Here is a 19,032-nt window from a genome sequence, read left to right on the forward strand (position 1 = left end):
AGGCTGGGAGGGGTGGGGGTGAGCAGCCTGAAGGAGAAAGGAAGGGAGGGAAGGATCCAGCTGCTGCCCTGGGCAGGGAGAGGAGCAGCCAGGCCCCTCTGGGACACACAGCAAAAGGACAGGAGGGGACAGGTACAAGATACAGCAAGGGAAAAATCATTCACCCTGAGAATGATCAAACCCTGCCCCTGGCACCCAAAGAAGCTGACAAGTGTCCGGTGAGATGTTCAAAACTCAGCAGGACCGGTCCTGAGCCAGCTGGGACAGCTTTAAAGCCAGGCCAGCTTTGGAGCAGAGCCCTCCAGGTCCTCTCCAAGCCCAGCTCTCCTGCAATGCTGATCTTCCTCCCAAACCTCAGCAGCTCCCAGTTCTGTTATGGGCACCTCTGAAGGAGGTGAGGGGGGCCCACGGGGCAGGGAGGGGACACAGAGCCCTGCCAAGGTCTGGGGCAGGGTGTCCAAACCAGACACCAGAGGGGAAGGTTTGCAATCGCTCCGGAGCCCCAGCGTGCCCTGGGACAGGCAGCGACCAGAGCTTCCCCTGCCTGCAGCAGGGCTGCACAAACAGGACGTGGTTATCTTGTAAAAACCTTTGGTGGTGTTTTTAAACCCACACCTCGGGTGCTGCAGGGAGATCAGCAGCCCGTGGAACGGGATCCAAACAGAGGTTTGCATGTCCTGCGTCCTGCCAGCAGCTCCTTCCCAAGCACAGGGTGCTCCGTGGCTTCCCTCCACACCTTTCCCTTCAAACCCCCCCAGCACAAGGGACAAACCTGCCTCAGGAAAAACCTGGCATGCAGGGAAAAGACTCAGCCTCTCCCGGTTTCAGTCATTATCACCTGGTGTCAGGGGAGCTCCAGTGCTCAGGCAGCTGCCCTGCAGCTGAGCCTGCCCTCCCTGGCATGGCCAGGGGGCTCCCAGCTCCATCCCCACCTCACAGCAATCCCTGGCACACAGAAATAACCCCAAGACTCTTTGGTGGAGGATGCTTCCATATGGGCAGCCTGGGCTGGTCCCACCCCCCTGCAGGTCACCAGGCACAGGAAAATATCCCTGTCCTGGCTGCCCAGGGGCAGTCCTGAATTCCCCTTTTCACTCCCAAGCTGTGGAGTGTTTTTTCCTCAGATGAATTCAAATCCTTTCCTCCTGTTTTGACTGGGAACCCCTAAAAGCTTTGAGATGCTGCAGTGACTCAGAGGCAGAGTAAGGAGGTAAATAAAGTAGGTGAGAATAAATTTCCCTGGCTTCAATCATCAGGAGGGATCATTTGCATCCTGAGAACACCCTGTAACACACATCTCCTTCCACCACCACCTGGAAATTCACTCCCAGCTCCCGGGGACAATTGTCACTGCTAACTCGGTAACGCTGCCTGAGTCTGGCTTTGGGTGACACGAAGCACCTCAAACTCTCTGTTCATCACTTCCAAACCGATCTTCCTGCCTTGGTGCAGCAGGGGAATGAGAAGTGCAGGAATCTCAGCCTCAATCTCAGCTCGTTGTTGGGAAGCAGTGCCCAGGGAAGGAGGAGGTGCTGGCAGCTGAAATCCAGACACCGCAAGCTGCGGCGCGCAGGGCTCTGCCCGCTGCCACGGGGGTGGCAAAGGGTTCCACCAGCTGCTCTGCCTCGCAGCAGCAGCCTCTGACAACGAGATTGCAGCAAATCACTGAAAATTCCAGTGAAACCCAGGGAATTAGGTTGTTATACAGCCCTGGGGCACCTTCTCTCGAGGGTCACCAAAACACCGTGGAGATGCCATTTGTGGGATTGCTGCCCTCCAGACCCAATGGTGCCTTGCAGCTTCCCTACTTTGTGCTGTGCTCCCACAAAAGATGAGGAGGACCAGCCCTGGGATGAAGGTTTGGCCCCCTGGACTTGGGCAGGAATCCACCAAACCCCTGGGCGCCAGAGAGGAGAAGCCCCTCTGGCAGGTTTAACCACTGCTGGTCAGTGGGATGAGTTTGTAGCAGGCTCCCAGTTGTGTTTTTCTGGCTCCTACACCTCAGGTTGGACCACTGACCCTGTCCTGAGGGGACACCACCAGAGCCTGGAGGAGCACAGAGAGGAAGCAGTCTTGCCCCACAGGCTCTGCCCACGGTGGTGCTCAGGATGTGCCCTCAGAGGTTCAGGTGCCCCCAGGACAGGTCCAGCTTTGGTATCTTTTTCACAGCAATGAAAGCAAGGCACAAAACCAGCCCACAAACAGCACCAGGAGCAGACCCAGGCTGCCAAAAGGTCCTGAGACCACACCAGCTCTGGGGATTTAGTCCCACTGCACCCACACGATGCCCATTCCCAGCCCTCGCCTGGCAGAGGAGCCACCAGCTCCCGGTGTTTGCTCACCAGAGCCAGCACCGGTGCCATCTGGAGCGCTGGCACACCGTGCCAGGGACACACTCACGGCTCCCCAGTGCTCCAGGACTCTGCCTCCCACACCTGGAGACTGAAGCATGTGCCCGGCACGGCTCGGCCTCCCCAGCACACACCTCCCCCCTCGGCTTCCCCGGCGGGCACCGCAGCTGCTGGTGCTGGCTCCGTGCCACCCTGCCCCCAGAGATGCCAAGAGGCAGAAGCTGAGGCGTTAATTCATTCCAGTCTAAAGCCAAGCAGGTAAAACTCCCCCTGAGCCGCAGCTTTCCTACCCTGCTCATTTGCACCAAATCACATCCTAGAAGACGTACAGTACCCAGGCACAGGTGAGGCAGCAGGGATGGGCTGGGAGGCTGGGGAGATGGCGGGGAGGAACGAAACAGAAAATGGAACGAACAGAACGAGGGCTGAATTAGTGACATTTGCATCCTCATTGTAACCAGGGGACCTGGCTCCTCCTGAATCACTGAAATCCCAGAGCAGCGCAGAGCGCTCTCCTCCTGCTGAAAAACAGCTCCTTGCTCGCTGCACACTCAGCTGTGTGCTTGCAGGAAGGCTGCAGCATTTCCTACGGCAGCTCCTATTTTTTTTTTTTTTTAATTGCAGTCACAAATAAATTCTCGCTCAGATGGGGGACCGAGCATCTCTCCTGCCATGCAAACATGGTGCTTATGCACAGTGCGTGGCGTTAGCAGCGTAAATAAGCTGGGGGTTTATACTGCACAGGGAAGGTGCAGTGCAAGTTAACAGTGGTGTGTGGCAGCCCCACGGTCTCAGGCTGCCATTCAGACATGCTTTAGGCATAATAAATAAAATTTAAAAAAAAAATCAAGAAGCACCTATAAAAAATTTAAAGGACCTGGTTTCCCTCTGCTCCGGCTCCCTATTTCATAACACAACTTTGGAGCTGGCGTGGCTCTTTAACATAGCAACCCAGGGTTTGATCCACCACCCCTCCAGCCGTGCAGGCACTAATCCTTTCCCTCTTTAAAAGATGAAAGGTGCTGCCTCCCCCGCCCAGCCTCCCCAGCAGCACTGCAGCCCTGCAATACCTTTGTCCGACATCACTCCCCATGGATCCCATCCTCCGAGACGGTAACAAGGGGCTCACCCCGTGGACATCTTCCGTCGTGCCCGGTGGGACGGTTTTGACGCGGGAATTGCTCTCTGAAGGGGAATTCTTCAGCTTGGCTCTTGCCATCCTGCGAGCCCTGGCTGGCTCTGTGACTTCCTCCTCTTTCCCCCCTGAACTCTCTCATACATAGCAATCCTCCCCGCAATCAGTTTCGAGCTGTCGGCACGTACCATCTCCCTCCTTCTCCTGTCTCCCCAGCCACGGCTGCTCAGTGGAACAATCCTGCCCTGTACATTTATTTTGGTAGTGAGGGGAGTCAAGGCAAACTCTCTGGCCTTGCTGCTGCAACAAATTTGGTGCAAAACCTCTGGGAAAACATCCACGATGCAGAAACCTCTGAAAGGGCTTTGTTTGCTAAATAATGAAATTGCCTTGCCTGACTCTGTCAAAAGAAGGATTGCACTGCTCTTATCACCACAGGCAGGGCAGGGGCTGAAGGATTATTTTTTTCCCCCATTGCTGTTTTTCAGTAGCAACATGAGGAGGAGGAAGCTATTTTATCTCATTCCTCTGTGTACAGAGCAGCGTGCCGACTGCGTGCCAGGGAACAGACTCAGCAGGTTTGGCTCTCTCAGACACAGAGCAGCAGAGCTCCTTCCCCTCCTAAACGCACCCGCTGTGAGCTGAGCAGAGAGGAACTCACTGCTGCTCCCTCGGAGCGGCCAGCAGGGCTCAGGTGCTGCTCACCTGGCCAGGCAGGTGCACCTGAGCCAGCCCAGGGTGAGCCACGTTTCCCTCTTCAGGTGACAGCAAAAGCTGCTGCTCCTCCTGCTTCATGGTTTGGTTCAGACTCTTTAACTTATTGCTCCTCATCTCTTTACTTCAGGGTGTTGTCCTCAAACATCAAATTTAATCTGTCAGCCCTCTGGGTTGGAGCGTGCCCTGATAAATCCTCCTGGATTATCCCCACAGAACCACCGGGATGGGGCAATCAGGTGTCTCTTTTTGGATGAATTCTACATCCTGTTGTATTCTTGGCATTGATTTCTCAAGATATCCAACAGAAAAGGGAATTTATCGCTGCCAGGGGAGAGCTGAGCTGGAGATCACACCTGAGTGCACAGGTGGGATTGGAAAGGAGTGGGGGGAAAGGGTCGGGTATCCCTCCCTACTTTGGGAATGATGGCAGCCAGGGACAAAATGTGTCTTGAAGGTGCCACAGCCTGGATGGGGCACAGGGCTCAGCACCACGGACAGCGGTGTCACCATCACCCAGCTCCTGCCACGCCACCCCCAGCATGCCAGCCCCACCCCAAACCGTGCATCCCCCCCCAAACCGTGCCAACCCCTCCCAAGCTGTGCAAACCCCCCCAAACCATGCCAACCCCCCCAAACCGTGCCAGCCCCACCCCAAACCTGCCAAACCCCCCCAAACCGTGCCAGCCCCACCCCAAACCGTGCCAGCCCCACCCCAAACCGTGCCAACCCCCCCAAGCCGTGCCAACCCCTCCAAGCTGTGCCAACCCATCACACCAGTGCTGCCCCACGGCCCAGCCCCACTGTAGGGCAGGGCTGCCCCATTTCAGGCTGGAAATAAGGAATAAATTCACTAATGGTCTCCACACCATGACCTAAACCAATGCGAGTAATCAGGATCTACCACAGGATTTCTTTAAATGGTTTTTGTACAAAAAGTCAAAGTATTGACTGGCTGGTTCTTCCCAGAGCCTGGGAGCTGTGAGGAGGATGGCTGGGGGAGCAGGGCAGGAGCTGCCCTGGAATGGGAATTCTGGCATCCAAAGCACTTCCCTTTCCGAATGAAAAGCTGACAATTCCCTTTGGCACAGCTCCATGCCCTAACCACACCTCCCATCCCCCTGCCAGAACACCCAGGATCACCGTCCTGTGCCAAATTTTGGGAAGAAAAGGCCGGTCCTTCACTTCCCTCCCCTGCCAGGAGCTGTCAGGCACGCTGAGCTCTGCCCATCCCCATCAGAACCCATCCCTTACCCCATGGCACAAACGCAGTCCCCAGCTGCTCTGGGAGGAGAAGCAAAGTTCCCATTTCCTGTTAACCAAATCCTAATTTCTCTGCTCACTGCATTATTTCTTAATGGGATTTCACCACCCGACACACTTTGTTTCAGCATTTGGGAATGCAAAATGGATAAAAACCCGCAGCCCTTTTCTTAATGTGCCAGATTTCAGTGTACATTTAATTTCTTGTTTTGCCTCGAAATGATTCATTAGCTCAATACATTCATTTTCCACCCAAGTCATTCCTTTCTGCTTCACGGTTTGGTTCAGACTCTTCAGCTTATTCCTCCACATCTCTTTACTTCAGGGTGTTATTCTCAAACACCAAATTTAATCTGTCAGCCCTCTGGGTTGGAGTGTGCCCTGATAAATCCTCCTGGACCACAGAGCCACCGGGATGGGGCAATCAGGTGTCTCTTTTTGGATGAATTCTACAACCTATTGTATTCCTAATTGCAGGAGAACATTAATTTTAGGCTTGAGATTAGATGTGAAAAGGGGTTTAGGCTTAAGTTATTCATCTCAGCACTAATGCCCTCACACAGCAGCAGGAACAGAAGAGGGATTAGGGAAAGACCTGGAGAGTTTTAACAGGAAATATAAACTCTCTGTCACACTTGTGCTGTGCAGAGGGTGACGGAGAGCACATCAAAGAGCCCCTTGAGGAACTCAGTGCTGCCCACAGAAGCCTCTCCATGGAGTTTCTTTTTCTGTCAAGCACATAAACACCAACCAAGACAGGAAAACCAGAGGGAGGGGGAAGATCTGACACCAGGGCACGAGAAATCTGCAAGCAGGGCTGCGGGTCTGAGCAGCCATTCCCCTTCTGGGGGAGGAAAGAGGTCGCTCAGAGCTGAGCACATCTGCGAGCCCGGCTGCTCCCTCGCCGTGACTCAGAGCACTCAGCCCTGCCCTGAGCTGCCAGAGCAGCTCCTCTGCTGCGCTCCTGTCAGGAAAATATTCCTCTCTCAGCAGCTCAGTGTGTTCCCCACTTCACCCAAAGGCCTCTCCCAGCCCCAGACTGCTGCCGTGTCAGAAGGAGGAGAGGAGGAGGAGCGAGGCAGGAGCTCAGAGCAGATGCAGCCCAGTACATCCAGTCCACCCAGAACGCTGCCTCTGGCTGGGAAGCAGCCTGTTCCTAGAAAGAGGCTGGCTGTGTCACCTGAGCCAGCCCTGCAGGGACACGTCCCCTGCGCCTCTGCCCAGGGGACACAGCCGCCAGCTCCACACGGAGCACCTCGTCTGTACAGCACGGTGGGGAAAACCAGCAAAGCACAACCTCTGTGACATCAATGCCCAAATAAGAATTCCTCTGGTCCAGAAACACTTCCTGGGCCAGCTGAATGCCAACCATCTGACTGCCAGCCAGGAAATCGATGTTTAATTTTAGTTTGAGAGCCCGTTACAAAGTGCTGATTTCTCATTTCAGCATCCACATTATGCAGAGACCACTGCTGTGCCGGGGGCTGGAGAGATGGCTGGGAATTGCTGAGCAGCAGTTGCAGGGGTAATAATATTTCAGAAAATAAGATTAAGAAAGAAGCAGATTCCTCATTGCTCTTAATTGAATCCACAGCAACTGCATTGTTAAATATTCTCCCTTTTATCCAGGCCGCTTTCAGTCCCGACTGCCAAAACTCCCTTTACTCACATATCCAACTTATTAATAATAAAGCATCACCCTGTCCATTAGAAGTAGTTGGTGATACAGGAAGGGGCTGAGTTTTTCCCATCTTCTGGCAAACAAACCTGCCCTGTTCAGATACAGCCCAAGGGTGTTGGCTTGCAAGACCTCTTTAAGGAAACACAGGTCAATGTATTTAAAAAATCTTAAAAGGCATCAGCTCTGTGAGGATCATTCCAAACCCACAAAAAGTAACCTGGGTGGGAAAACACACTTTGGAAGAGGAGCTTGTGCTCAGAACCTCACAGGAGATGTTTTCAGAGCTGCTGCTCTGAGGAGGGGCTGTGTTCATACAAATCAAGTGTTAACTCCAGGGCCCCCGAGCTGAAAAGCCACTAATGCTCATTATTATCCCTCCAGGAACCCCTTGGCAAGCAGCTCTAGGAAAATCACCTTTCCCTGCACGGCCCCTCTGCATTTCTGTGCCTTTGCAGAGCAGCCCTGACCTCCTTTTATTCAATAACAGCACGGAAAAACAAAAGCCCACGTAATTTATTACTGCCACAAACACCTCCTGTATTTCAAGACCCCTACAAATGTCACAGCATGGCATTATCAGCTCAATAAACTTCAGAGGGCTGCTAATACTCAGATAAATGCACAAAGCTGGCTGGCACAGCCCCTTGCTGAAGTGTTTTTCACATGCACCAGCTCTGCCCCGAGCCGCCAGGGAATGCCCTACATTGTCACCAGGCACTCTGCAGAGTTGCATTTTGGAATCTGCCAGCGTTTGGAGGCTGCCAAGGCTCAGGCAGAGCCCTGCAAAAAGCACCCCCTATTCCACCCAGGGTCCTGCAGCACGAAAAACAGCAGCTGAAATATCCCTCAGCAGCAGAAGTGCCTGGAAATGTCCGTGTTTCTGAGGAAATCTAAAGAGTTGATTTCCCCCCCTCTATTTGCTAATCATTCTCTATCCCAACTGGAAGTTAAAATCACAGTAAAAGGAGCTTCTTCTTCCTCGCTAGAATGTTTTTTTTTCCTCTGGCATTTGTCTCAGTGAAAATAGTAAATCTGCCGAAAAGAAAAAAATTTTAAAAAGAAAATAAAAATGTTGGTGCTTCATCCTCTTTCTCCGTGTAGAACTTGGCCTCTCCATCCCTGTGCAGGGCCAGAGCTGCTCCCACACAGGGGGCTGTGGTGCCTGGACACCCTCAGAGCCCCCTGGGACAGCCGGGATCCCCTCACCTGCTCCCCTGACACCACACCCCGCTCAAGGGTGCTCCAAGGAAGCCTTTTCCCAACAAACCAGCTCCTTCTGCCAGGAGCTCTGACTCTGCATCAGCTCCTGGAGTTACAGTCAGAGGGAGAACTGAACCCAAAGAGCTCCAGTTCCTTTTACAGTCAAACATGCAATACCAATACATTGATTAATGCAGACTGTAGATATCAGAATATGCAGCAGATGCCCCCTGGGCAGGAAGGATGTAGGTATTTATTAATAAAAGTACTAAGGAAATACTTCTATCTATTGATCACGAGTCAATTAAAAAAAAAACTTCTCTCCATTTTCTTTCCATTAGCCTGGAGAGGAAGGTCCTGCCTGGCCCACGGCCCCTGGCAGGGGAGCAGGAGCTCAGCACTGCTGGGAGAGCCAGCAGGGCTCTGTCAAAGGTGAAATTTAAAATACACCGAGGATCCAATCCTTCCTGAGCGGCTGCAGAGAGCTCAGGGTGGAGGGTGGCTCCTACCTGCCACTCCCAGAGAGGAGCACCCAGGTGAGCCGGGGCTGTCCCGGGGCTGTCCCGGGGCTGTCCCGGGGCTGATCCCGGCGGGACAGGCGCGGATCCCGCGGGGCTGGGGCTGCTGGAGCGCCCGGGGCCAGGGGAGGCTGCACTTTGCAATTCAAAGCATTTGCAAACGAGTCCTGCCTTGAAGCTCCTGTGCCCTCTGTCCCCGCGGGTGGCGGGTCCTGCCTTCCCCGCTCCCTCAGCAGCTGAGCGCCCAAGATAACTTCTATTTTCACAGAATTACTAGGCTGGAAGAGCCCTTCAAGATCATAACGGGAGGATTTTCCAGGAATTCGGCTTCCTTTGAGGTGAATAACTCGGTAATGGGCTGTGAGCAGCAGGACAGCGCACAGAAATCCTCTCCCAGCACAGAAAGCCTCTCCCAGTGCACAGAAATCCTCTCCCAGCACACAGAAAGCCTCTCCCAGCACAGAAAGCCTCTCCCAGTGCACAGAAAGCCTCTCCCAGTGCACAGAAATCCTCTCCCAGTGCACAGAAAGCCTCTCCCAGCACAGAAATCCTCTCCCAGTGCACAGAAATCCTCTCCCAGTGCACAGAAAGCCTCTCCCAGTGCACAGAAAGCCTCTCCCAGCACAGAAAGCCTCTCCCAGCACAGAAAGCCTCTCAGTGCACAGAAAGCATCTCAGGGGCTCTCCCTCCTGCACTCACAGCCTCGGGCACGCTCTGCCCATCCCTGTCACACCAAGAGGCCCCGGTCAAAAGAAGCCTGCACCTCCCTGGGCTCAGCACAAGGACCTGTCCTGCTCCCTGCGGGCTGGAGAGGGCCAGGATGAGCCAGGGGGATGCAGAGCAGGGCAGAGAGGAGGGGGAAAAACCCCAAAACTCCGTGACTTCACAGGAAGAACTTATGGCCTCTTAGAGTCCTCCCATTAAGAAACTAATCAGTGACTGCAGTAATTATTTCAATGGAATTTCTCCATGCAGCACACGAGGAATCAGAGGACACGGGAGCTGGGAGAACATTCCCAAGCAATGGGGCTTTGGGCAGCTGGAGAGGGGAAGGGCAGAGGGAACAACACACAGCAGGGCTGGGGCAGCAGAAGCTTCCAGAAACACCCCCTGAGCAGGGCCCAGGGCAGCAGCAAAGCCTCACCGTGCCCTGCCTCACCTCCCCTTTCCCTCCCCACTCTGCCTTGGCAGGGTTAAAGCCTTTGCTCCGCAGGCTCTGAGAGTTCCCTGAGAAGCCATCAGATGGATCCACACCACTTCCAGCTCTCCTTTGTCTCTAGGACTCCTTTCTGGCATTTGTCTTTAAAAAGCAACACCATTCATATGAAAAGTTGATTAATTCCACTCGTTATAATTAGGCTGACAAATAAAAGCAGCTCTTCCCCCCTGCGAGCACGGGGGATAATGGTCCTTACCCTCCTCACGAAAGCGTTTGGGTTCCAGGGGTGAGAAGCTCTGTACCCGGCACTAAGTGTTATTATTAAGCTGTCATTAAAAGCATTTCAGGAAAAGTTCACAAACTGCAGGGGTTTCTGTCATCACAGCATCCGGCTGGGACAGCGCCGGGGCTGAGTGTGACTGCCAAAATCACAACGGGGCCCAATCCCCTCTCTCCATCCCAGAGCCCCCTTTGGAGGGAGCTCACCTCCAAGGATCTTTGTGGGATCAGCTCCCACCACGGCGGGCCTGGGGGGCTGCTCCAGCCCCACTGCACTTCTGGGGGTCCTTGGCATCCTGGCAAACCAAAAAAACCCACCAGGAGCGGGCCTGGAGCAGGGGAACACCGATATTCACCGACACCATCACACATCTGCAGGAACCTTTGGCCAAGCAGGGCCACAGCAGGAGGATTTCCATGACACAGGCAGAAATTCGCTGCCTGTGTTTTATTCCCTCCCTTTCCCTATTTAGCCTTGGCAGCTGAACCAGGCAGCACAAGCAAACAGCAGCTCCAGCGTCGCCCAGCCACTCCTCGGCAGAGTTTGGGAGAATTCTCCAACAAACTGCAGCAGTGGAGTTTTGAGGAGCACTTTGGAAAGCACGGAGGAGAGCAGATTTAGCAGCTGTAGAGAGCTGGAAACAGAAGGAAGCCTTTGAAGAGCCGGGCTGATGGAGAGAGATGGAAAAATTATGTAAAGTAAGAAAACACATCCAGAGCTTGCAGGCAGGCTGTGAGCCCGAAGGGGGACGGGCTGATGGCAGAAGAGCCTTTGATTTCTCTCCTCTTCCCAGCGCTCTCTGCATTAACATCTCAAATGTTAACAAGTGCCAAAGGTCAGGGTTTAGGAGAGAGGACCCAGGACTCCAGGAACTGCCCGGTAATAGGAGCAGTGCCCCGAAATCTCCCTCCCACCCAGAGCCAGAGCCAGCTCCCACTGCTGGGGCCTCAGCTGGCGCCAGCAGCCGTGCCCTGCTCTCTGCGATGGGCAGAGGGGATCCCCGAACAAATCCCTCTTTTGGGCTGATGAAGAGGGCAGGTCCCTTCCCCCGAGGGCTCCCCAGGAGCAGGAGCAGCCCTTATGTAACCACGGCGCAGGGGCTGGATCCCAGAGCTGTCACCGCAGCCTCGGCAGAGCCATTTTTACCTCTCTGAGAGTGGCTCATCAGCCACGAACATGAAAGCTGCAGTCCCGGTGCGGTAACTCGGGGCTGCTTAGCGGGGAGGAGAAATAGAGCACGGCCGAGCAGCTGCTGAGCAATTCTCCCTGCAAAGCCGCGGTGCTGCCACACGGTTCCCACTGCCGGGCGCGCTTGACAGGCTCACAAGCAGGGCAATGAGACCCTGCAGCTTTTCTGTGACTCCCAATCCCTTCCCGCTCCTTACCAAAGCAGACGGCAGGTTAAAATGGCCCGAGGAAAAAGGGAAGGTAAGTGTGTACCTGTCGCAGCTGCTTAAGCCAGCGAGGAAATTAAAAAACCCTCGGGTAAAATCTAAATATATATCTGCAAGGGAAGCAGGAAAAGTCTCCCGGCAGAGCACAGTAATGAGGCGCGGCCAAGTCGCTTTTCCAGGTGAGTACACAACGGGGTCGCTCTCTGCTTCCCAGGATTTGATGGGAGCGGCGCCGGGGGCTCAACCCGGGCTGGGCAGGGGAGCGGGGAGGGCGGGCGGGAGCTGAGGGGGAGCCAGGGCAGCACCCAAACCCTCCAGGAGGAGCTGAGGGGTGACAGGGCAGCACCCAAACCCTCCAGGAGGAGCTGAGGGGTGACAGGGCAGCACCCAAACCCAGCCAGGAGGAGCTGAGGGGTGACAGGGCAGCACCCAAACCCTCCAGGAGGAGCTGAGGGGTGACAGGGCAGCACCCAAACCCAGCCAGGAGGAGCTGAGGGGTGACAGGGCAGCACCCAAACCCTCCAGGGAGGAGGTGCAGAAGAAGCGCCAGGGCAGCACCCAAACCCAGACAGAAAGAAGTGGCAGGGCAGCACCCAAACCCACCAGAGAGGAGGTGAGGAGCTGGCAGGGCACCCAAACCCAGCCAGGAGGAGCTGGGGGGGCTCCGGGCTCCCCCAGGCTCAAAGCATCGCCCTCCCCTGCCAGCAGCTGCTGGTTTTGCCTCCCAGCAGGAAAGATCTTTGCACCACAAAGGTTTATGGCTTTAAGCATTTGTGCAGCGCTTTCCCCCGGGGATCTGAGGACACCCGGGCGATGCCCGCGGGAGGAGCGGGGCAGGAGAGGCCCCGTGCCCGAGCTGGGGGGCAGGAGGAGCTCTAAATCCACCTCGTGTGGCAGAGGTATCGTGCCCGGGGTGTCCCCCTTGGTGCCCTGCTCCTCCTGCGGGCTGAGCCAGCCCCTGCAGAAAGAACAGGAACGCTCTGGGCATCCTCAGCGCCCGAGGGCAGCACGGGCAGCAGCCACAGCCCCTGCGGCACCTCCCATCACAGCCAGCTCCGGGGACACCCTGCTGGATTCACCCCAGCTCCTCCCGGGGGATGCGGCAGCAGAGCTGGAGAGGCGCCCGGTGCTCCCCACGCACCTCTCACGAACCCTTCTGGGTTTGGTTTCGCGTCCAAAGCGCCTGGAGGAGCCGGCGGTGCCGGGATGGAGACGGCACCGCGGCGTGCCGGAGGCACAGGCAGCCCTGCAGACACCCCTGGGCCGCCTGGCAGAGCTCCCCGGGATGCAATTTCACAGCCACTTTCGAAATGCCGGAGTGATTCCCACTCGGCAGATTTAAAGGACTCCCAGCCTTTTTTTCTCTTTTTTTCATGATGTTCCTGCAGCAGCTTTGCTCTTTTTTTTTTAAGTATTGAAATTGTAATGTGATGCAGAGCAGTGCCTGCCTATTAAACGGTGCTAAGGGTTTCTGCTGGAAAATGTGGAGAATTTTAGCATCTAAAAACTTCCACAAAACTTCTTAAAAAAACCCCAAGAAAAGTGATTGACATTCAAAGAAGAAATTTTGGCTTTGGGGCTCTCCCTCAGCACTGCCAATTATATCTCATGGTAATAACATTTTCCTCCCTCCCCAGGGTTGCTGGATGATGCCAGGTACCATTTCCCATACATTTTTTTCATTTCTCTCAGCATTCTTTTTGCAATACATTATATAAGACAGAGAAAATGGCAAGTCCCCATAAAGAGGAATTCACAGTGTGCTGCAGAAATGAGGCATGAACTCCACAGAGTCTGTGACAGCCTCGTCAGGCTGTGTGGGAAGGACTGGAACAGGGGGTTGTACCAGACCATTGATCTCCAAGAACGTTTCTTATTTTAACCTCAGTGAGGAAAAATCTGCTTACCCATCAACATCCTGCTGTAGCTGTGGGTTCTGCTGGGAGCCAGGAGTGCCTGCAGCCAGGGGAGGTGACAGGGCCACCTGCAGCCAGGGGAGGTGACAGGGTCACCTGCAGCCAGGGGAGGTGCTCAGAGTCACCTGCAGCCAGGGGAGGTGACAGGGTCACCTGCAGCCAGGGGAGGTGTTCAGGGTCACCTGCAGCCAAGGGAGGTGACAGGGCCACCTGCAGCCAGGGGAGGTGACAGGGTCACCTGCAGCCAGGGGAGGTGTTCAGGGTCACCTGCAGCCAGGGGAGGTGACAGGGCCACCTGCAGCCAGGGGAGGTGACAGGGTCACCTGCAGCCAGGGGAGGTGTTCAGGGTCACCTGCAGCCAGAGGAGGTGACAGGGTCACCTGCAGCCAGGGGAGGTGACAGGGCCACCTGCAGCCAGGGGAGGTGACAGGGTCACCTGCAGCCAGGGGAGGTGTTCAGAGTCACCTGCAGCCAGGGGAGGTGACAGCATCACCTGCAGCCAGGATCACCTGCAGCCAGGGGAGGTGTTCAGGGTCACCTGCAGCCAGGGGAGGTGACAGCATCACCTGCAGCCAGGATCACCTGCAGCCAGGGGAGGTGACAGGGTCACCTGCAGCCAGGTGATTGCAGTGCCAGAGTCACACAGGTGCTGCCCTGGATGTGACAAAAGCTCTTTCAACATCCAGCCAAAAACTGGCAGACCCGAGGCATTAAAAGGAAAAGGCAGGGATGTGTGAAACTGTCCCTGAGGGCAGAGGCTCCAGGAGGTTTTGCACAAAAGCCCCTGGAATTCCCCCCAGAGGAGCCTCACACGTGTCAGAGCTGCCTGCTGAGCCAGGACAGGAGCCAAAGGTGAACTAAAGCCACAGAAGGATTTTAAATTATCATCCACCATTGCCCTTACCTGCTCATCAGCTTTTGGTTCAACTGCTATGACCAAATCATCTGTTGGAAAGGGAATATCTACTCCAGGAGTTGGTGTGGCAGCAAATCCTGTTTCACAGGCCTTGGCTGCCTCGAACATTTACAGTAAAAAGTACAGCAAAAAAAAAAAAAAAAAAAGTGCCTTGGCCTGTTCTCATCCCTCCCATAAAGACACAAAGAAATGAAAAAGAGAAGGCTGCAATTTTTTACACGCTGTCTCCTTAAAGACTGAGCTGCAAATATCATCCTCTCCATTTATATCCATCCTGGCCAGGCACAGGCTTTTAGGACGAAAGATGGTTTAATAAACAGACATTTATAACAAGTGCCAGATCCTGCAGCTTCATCATCTGGAAAAGAGTCGATTAAACCAAGTGAGAAACTCCCCGATCTCTGAAGGTGTCTAATGGAATTAAAACTGAATTATACCATGATTAATATCTTCAGCAGCATGTTCAGCTGTACTCCCTAAAATCTGCCTGTGGGAAACAGAGCAGAAAAAGCTTAGGGGGGGGGGAAAACCTTAAAAGTTTGGGTGATTGTTCCAGCTCTCCAAAGTTTCTCAGGAAAAGCAGCTGTGAGGCCCCAGAGGGGATCTTGGTGCTCTCCTGTGCTCACTAACCCATGCTGGGACAGCAGCACTCGCTGTGACTCCTGTGAATCATCCTCCCTTGGAAGGGAACGGGGGATTCCACCAGCGCTTCCAAACACAGCGCTGGGAAAGGGCACGGGACTCATCCAGCCTCTCATCCCAGCCTCTCATCCCAGCCTCTCATCCCAGCCTCTCATCCCAGCCTCTCATCCCAGCCTCTCATCCCAGCCTCTCATCCCAGCCTCTCATCCCAGCCTCTCATCCCAGCCTCTCACAGCTCCCTGCCCCAGAGAGGAGCTTCCCTTCTTTGCCTCCTGCTGAAATCCCGACCCTCACTCCCCTCGCTCACTCCCTGGGGTCTGAGATCCAAGCTCTGCTCTCTGCCAGACTTTTTATGTTGTTTTATTTTTAAATGCGGCCCTGGTGCACACGCAGTGAGGTCGGCCCATGTCTGCAAGCAGAAACATTTGTGCTGCTGAACCCTGCAAGGCTGAGCATTCCTGAGGCACAGAGCACAGTGTCCACCACTAAAACCATTTACAAGTTCTTAGTGCCAAAGAAATATTTCCCGTTAGAGGCCATAACAGGAGCTGCCTAGAAATTGCTTTTCCTCTCAATTTTCACACTATAGCTGCTGGCAATAAATCTCCCCATCAGCACTGGGCAGTTCTAAGTGCAGTTGCTGTGTGGGAAGAATCCAAACAAAGTGACAATGCCGAGCTTTAAAAGCATTTTGGAGGAAGATGAAAAGGAAGAAATTGTTAAACTGCAGCTCTGGAAGAGGCTGAGGAGCTGTAATGGCTTTTGTGTCACAATCTCACACTCCCAGTGACCCCACAGGGCAGGAGCTCCTGCAGCAGAGCCTCCAGCTCGTGGCAGTCCCCGAGCAGCAGCTCTGAGATGACAGCTCCAGACATCTCCACGCTGGAAAGAGACTGTAAAAATCTTTTTCCACGCTGAAAAACCTCCTGGTGCCGATTTACTGACCTGGAACTGATGGGTCTTGAGAGACTCCAGAGAAGCAGGGATGAAAGGCTGGGTAGAGAACACGAACTTCCCTTCCCTGTGTGCTGGCTCAGAGTGAGCACACTCCTGCACACGTGTGTGCGAGCACCTCAGGACAGGGATGTCCCTGTGCCAAGGGGCTGGAGCTGCTCCAGATGAGGGAAAAACCAACCCCAGCTCATCCAAAGTGGGAACTGAGGTGTCAGAAAAGGCCTTGGCTCTCAGCAGCGTGGGTGTGATTGCTTTAAACTGTAATGAAGCAAATCCATCTCTGAAATGCAGCTTCAGGAACAGTAACTGGACAGCTTTATCCAAAAAATTCCTTCCCAGAGCCCAGCCACAACTTCTTGCTGAGAAATACAGGCACAACCTAACCCTCACTTCTATCCTTGGGCAAACACCGTGACCGAGCTTCAGAAACACCAAACTAACACACGAGCCTCCACGCCAATTATTCCAATTAAACTCTCTTCTAAGAGCCAATTACCACCCATTTTATTAAATGAGAAAATTTTCAAACAATACTCCCATACGGAGCCCCGATGCAATTGTGCACTTCACGTTGGTACTGGACACTGGGCAAACGAGTTTCAGTCTCTGCAAGGCAGAGTTTGTCTGAAATGAGTTTTAGGCAATGTTTCAGCTTTGAAAAGCTGCATTGGCACCCACCTCCAGGACCTTTTTCTGTTTAAACTGCCTTGTGCTCACTTACAAGCCCACACCATGCCTCAGTGAGCAGACCACTCTCAAATGAAGCTGCTCTGGGGAGTGATGGAGACATTCAGGATTGTCCTGTGGGTAAGAGTGATGTGAGCTGGAGCAGGATGCCCTCTGCTCCGGGGAGCTCACGCTCCTCCCTGAGGCTCCGTGGTGAATAAAACGCCCACTTTTGGCAGAGCCCTGCCTTGCTCGTAAACATTTCACTGGGGGATTTTATTTTTTTTTTCTGCTTTCTGACAGGATAACACATTTCTCAGCAGTGTCACTCCTGCCCACAGCATGGCAAGGTCTCAAGTTGACATTTGCTAAACATCTCCACCACCTGCTCCCCCAAGAAATATTCCTCTCTCCTAGACAGAGGAGACCTTTTCCCTGACAGCTCCTGCCACCAGGGAGGTGGCACATACCTGCCACGGAGCCACCATGAGCTTCATGCTCCAGCTGTTCCCTGACAGCCCGGAGGAGTGCTGGAGCCACAGGGGCACTGACCCACGGCCGGGGCTCACAGGGCTGGACTTTGGAAAGTCCAGTTCCCAACCCAACCCTCCTGCGATGCTCAGGAGCCAGAAACTCCTTCCAGCAAAGCCCATGGGAAGCGATGACTTTGCCGATAGTCACCCGCAGCAGCCGGGAATGAGCCACGCACAGCGGCTCCGTGGCTGTGCCCGCAGCCGGGAAGGGAGAGCTCCCTGCCGGGAGGGAGCTGCGGGATTCGGGGAGCCGCCCTCGGCTGCTCGGGAGGCGCTGCGGAGCGTCTGATCCAAACACAGCCGGGTTCCCCCGCGGCTCCTCCCCAGCCCGGCGGTCCGGGGTGGGAACGAGCCGGGGAATTCCCGAGGGAGCCGCAGAACGGGGGGATCGCTGCTCTGAGAAATCCGCACCCAACGCAGCCCCGTGGGTCCCGCTCAGAAGGTCAGCCACAGAGGAGCTGCCTGGGGTTCACCCTAAAGTGAAGGTTTTTAAAGAATCCTGGTGTTGAGGCTGAGGGCACACACAGCACCCGCGTCCATCCCCAGCGCTGCAGGAGAGGGACAAACCCACCCTAGAGAGAGGAGCTCTGCAAACCAGCCCCGGCTCAGGGGGAACCTGCGGCTCCCCTCGCACGGGGAGGGGAGCAGGCAGCACTCGAGGAGAGGAGGATTCAGCCCGCAGAGCCACGTTTAACCCCGGGAGCTCGGGACGTGCAGGGGGGAGGATGGCAGCACCTCCCCGAGGGCTGCGGGGACCATCCCCGCCTGCAGCCCCGGCAGAGGAGACACGGACAGGAGGCACGGACAGCTCCGCTCCTGGCTCCCCTGCACCCCACAGACAGGGAAATGCCGATTTGCCTGGATTTGTGGAGGAGCCGGACGGGAGTGATGTGTGCGCCGGCCTCCAGAGGGCCCATCCCACCGAGCAGCAGCAAAAATCATCACTGGTGACAGCAGCGACACGGAATCCTGCCCGGCAAAGCAATGGCAGCAGGGCAGAGCTGTCACACAGGGGACGGAGCGGTTTGTGCCCGAGCTGGACACCCCGGGCACAGAGGAGGGGTCACTGAGCACAGGGAGCTCCTCTCCATCGCTTCCCATGACACCAGAACCCATCCAGAGACACAAACCCCTCCCTGGCTGGCAGGAGGCTCCTGAGGGAAGAGTCCCAGCCCTGCTGCTCACCCCGCAGCAGCCCCAGTGCCAGGGAGCTCCAGCTCCAGCCCACCAGAGCGTGCACACACAGAGGGACACGGTGACACGGTGGCACAGCCAGCACCTGCTCCACTGTTCCTGCACCAACACAAGCAGGCACAAACCCAACCCTCACTTATTTCTCAGCTCACATCAGGCAAGATTTCAGTTCACGCCAACAGCAGCGCCACAAGGGAAAGGCGCGGTTGGAGCTCTCAGCTTCACTGAGGGGCACTGGCAGTGTCCCCCTCACACCCCACCTCAGCCAGCCACCTCCCCCAGTTAATTCACGGCTGTTTCACTCTGAGTTACCCCGCTGCCCTCCCGAGCCGCCCACCCCCGGCAGCGTGTGCTGCTCTCCTTCCCCTCAGCCCCTCCTTCCTTCCTCCCTTCCTTCCTCCCTTCCCTCCGTCGGCGCCCACGGCCCGGCCCTGCTCTGAACCCGGCCGTGGCCACTCGTGCATCATTTTACACAACTCTGCACACCCACACAACTGCTGCGGGCAGGCAGGCAGT

At 55.2% G+C, this 19,032-nt stretch overlaps 1 protein-coding gene across 7 annotated transcripts in view; it reads right to left on the bottom strand.

Moving 5' to 3' along the window:
* KCNT1 (potassium sodium-activated channel subfamily T member 1) overlaps window positions 1–19,032 on the bottom strand; it is a 79,955-nt gene that overhangs the window by 37,237 nt on the left and 23,686 nt on the right. The window contains exon 1 of one of the 7 annotated variants that reach the window (XM_063409274.1): window positions 3,422–3,683. The exons of the other annotated variants lie outside the window; for them this stretch is intronic. Coding sequence (XP_063265344.1) covers window positions 3,422–3,570 — 149 coding nt within the window. The 5' untranslated portion in view covers window positions 3,571–3,683. Of the gene's footprint in view, window positions 1–3,421; window positions 3,684–19,032 lie in introns of those variants that run through there. 7 annotated transcript variants of the gene reach the window in all.

Source organism: Prinia subflava, chromosome 12, assembly GCF_021018805.1.
Source record: "Prinia subflava isolate CZ2003 ecotype Zambia chromosome 12, Cam_Psub_1.2, whole genome shotgun sequence".
NCBI lineage: Eukaryota > Metazoa > Chordata > Aves > Passeriformes > Cisticolidae > Prinia > Prinia subflava.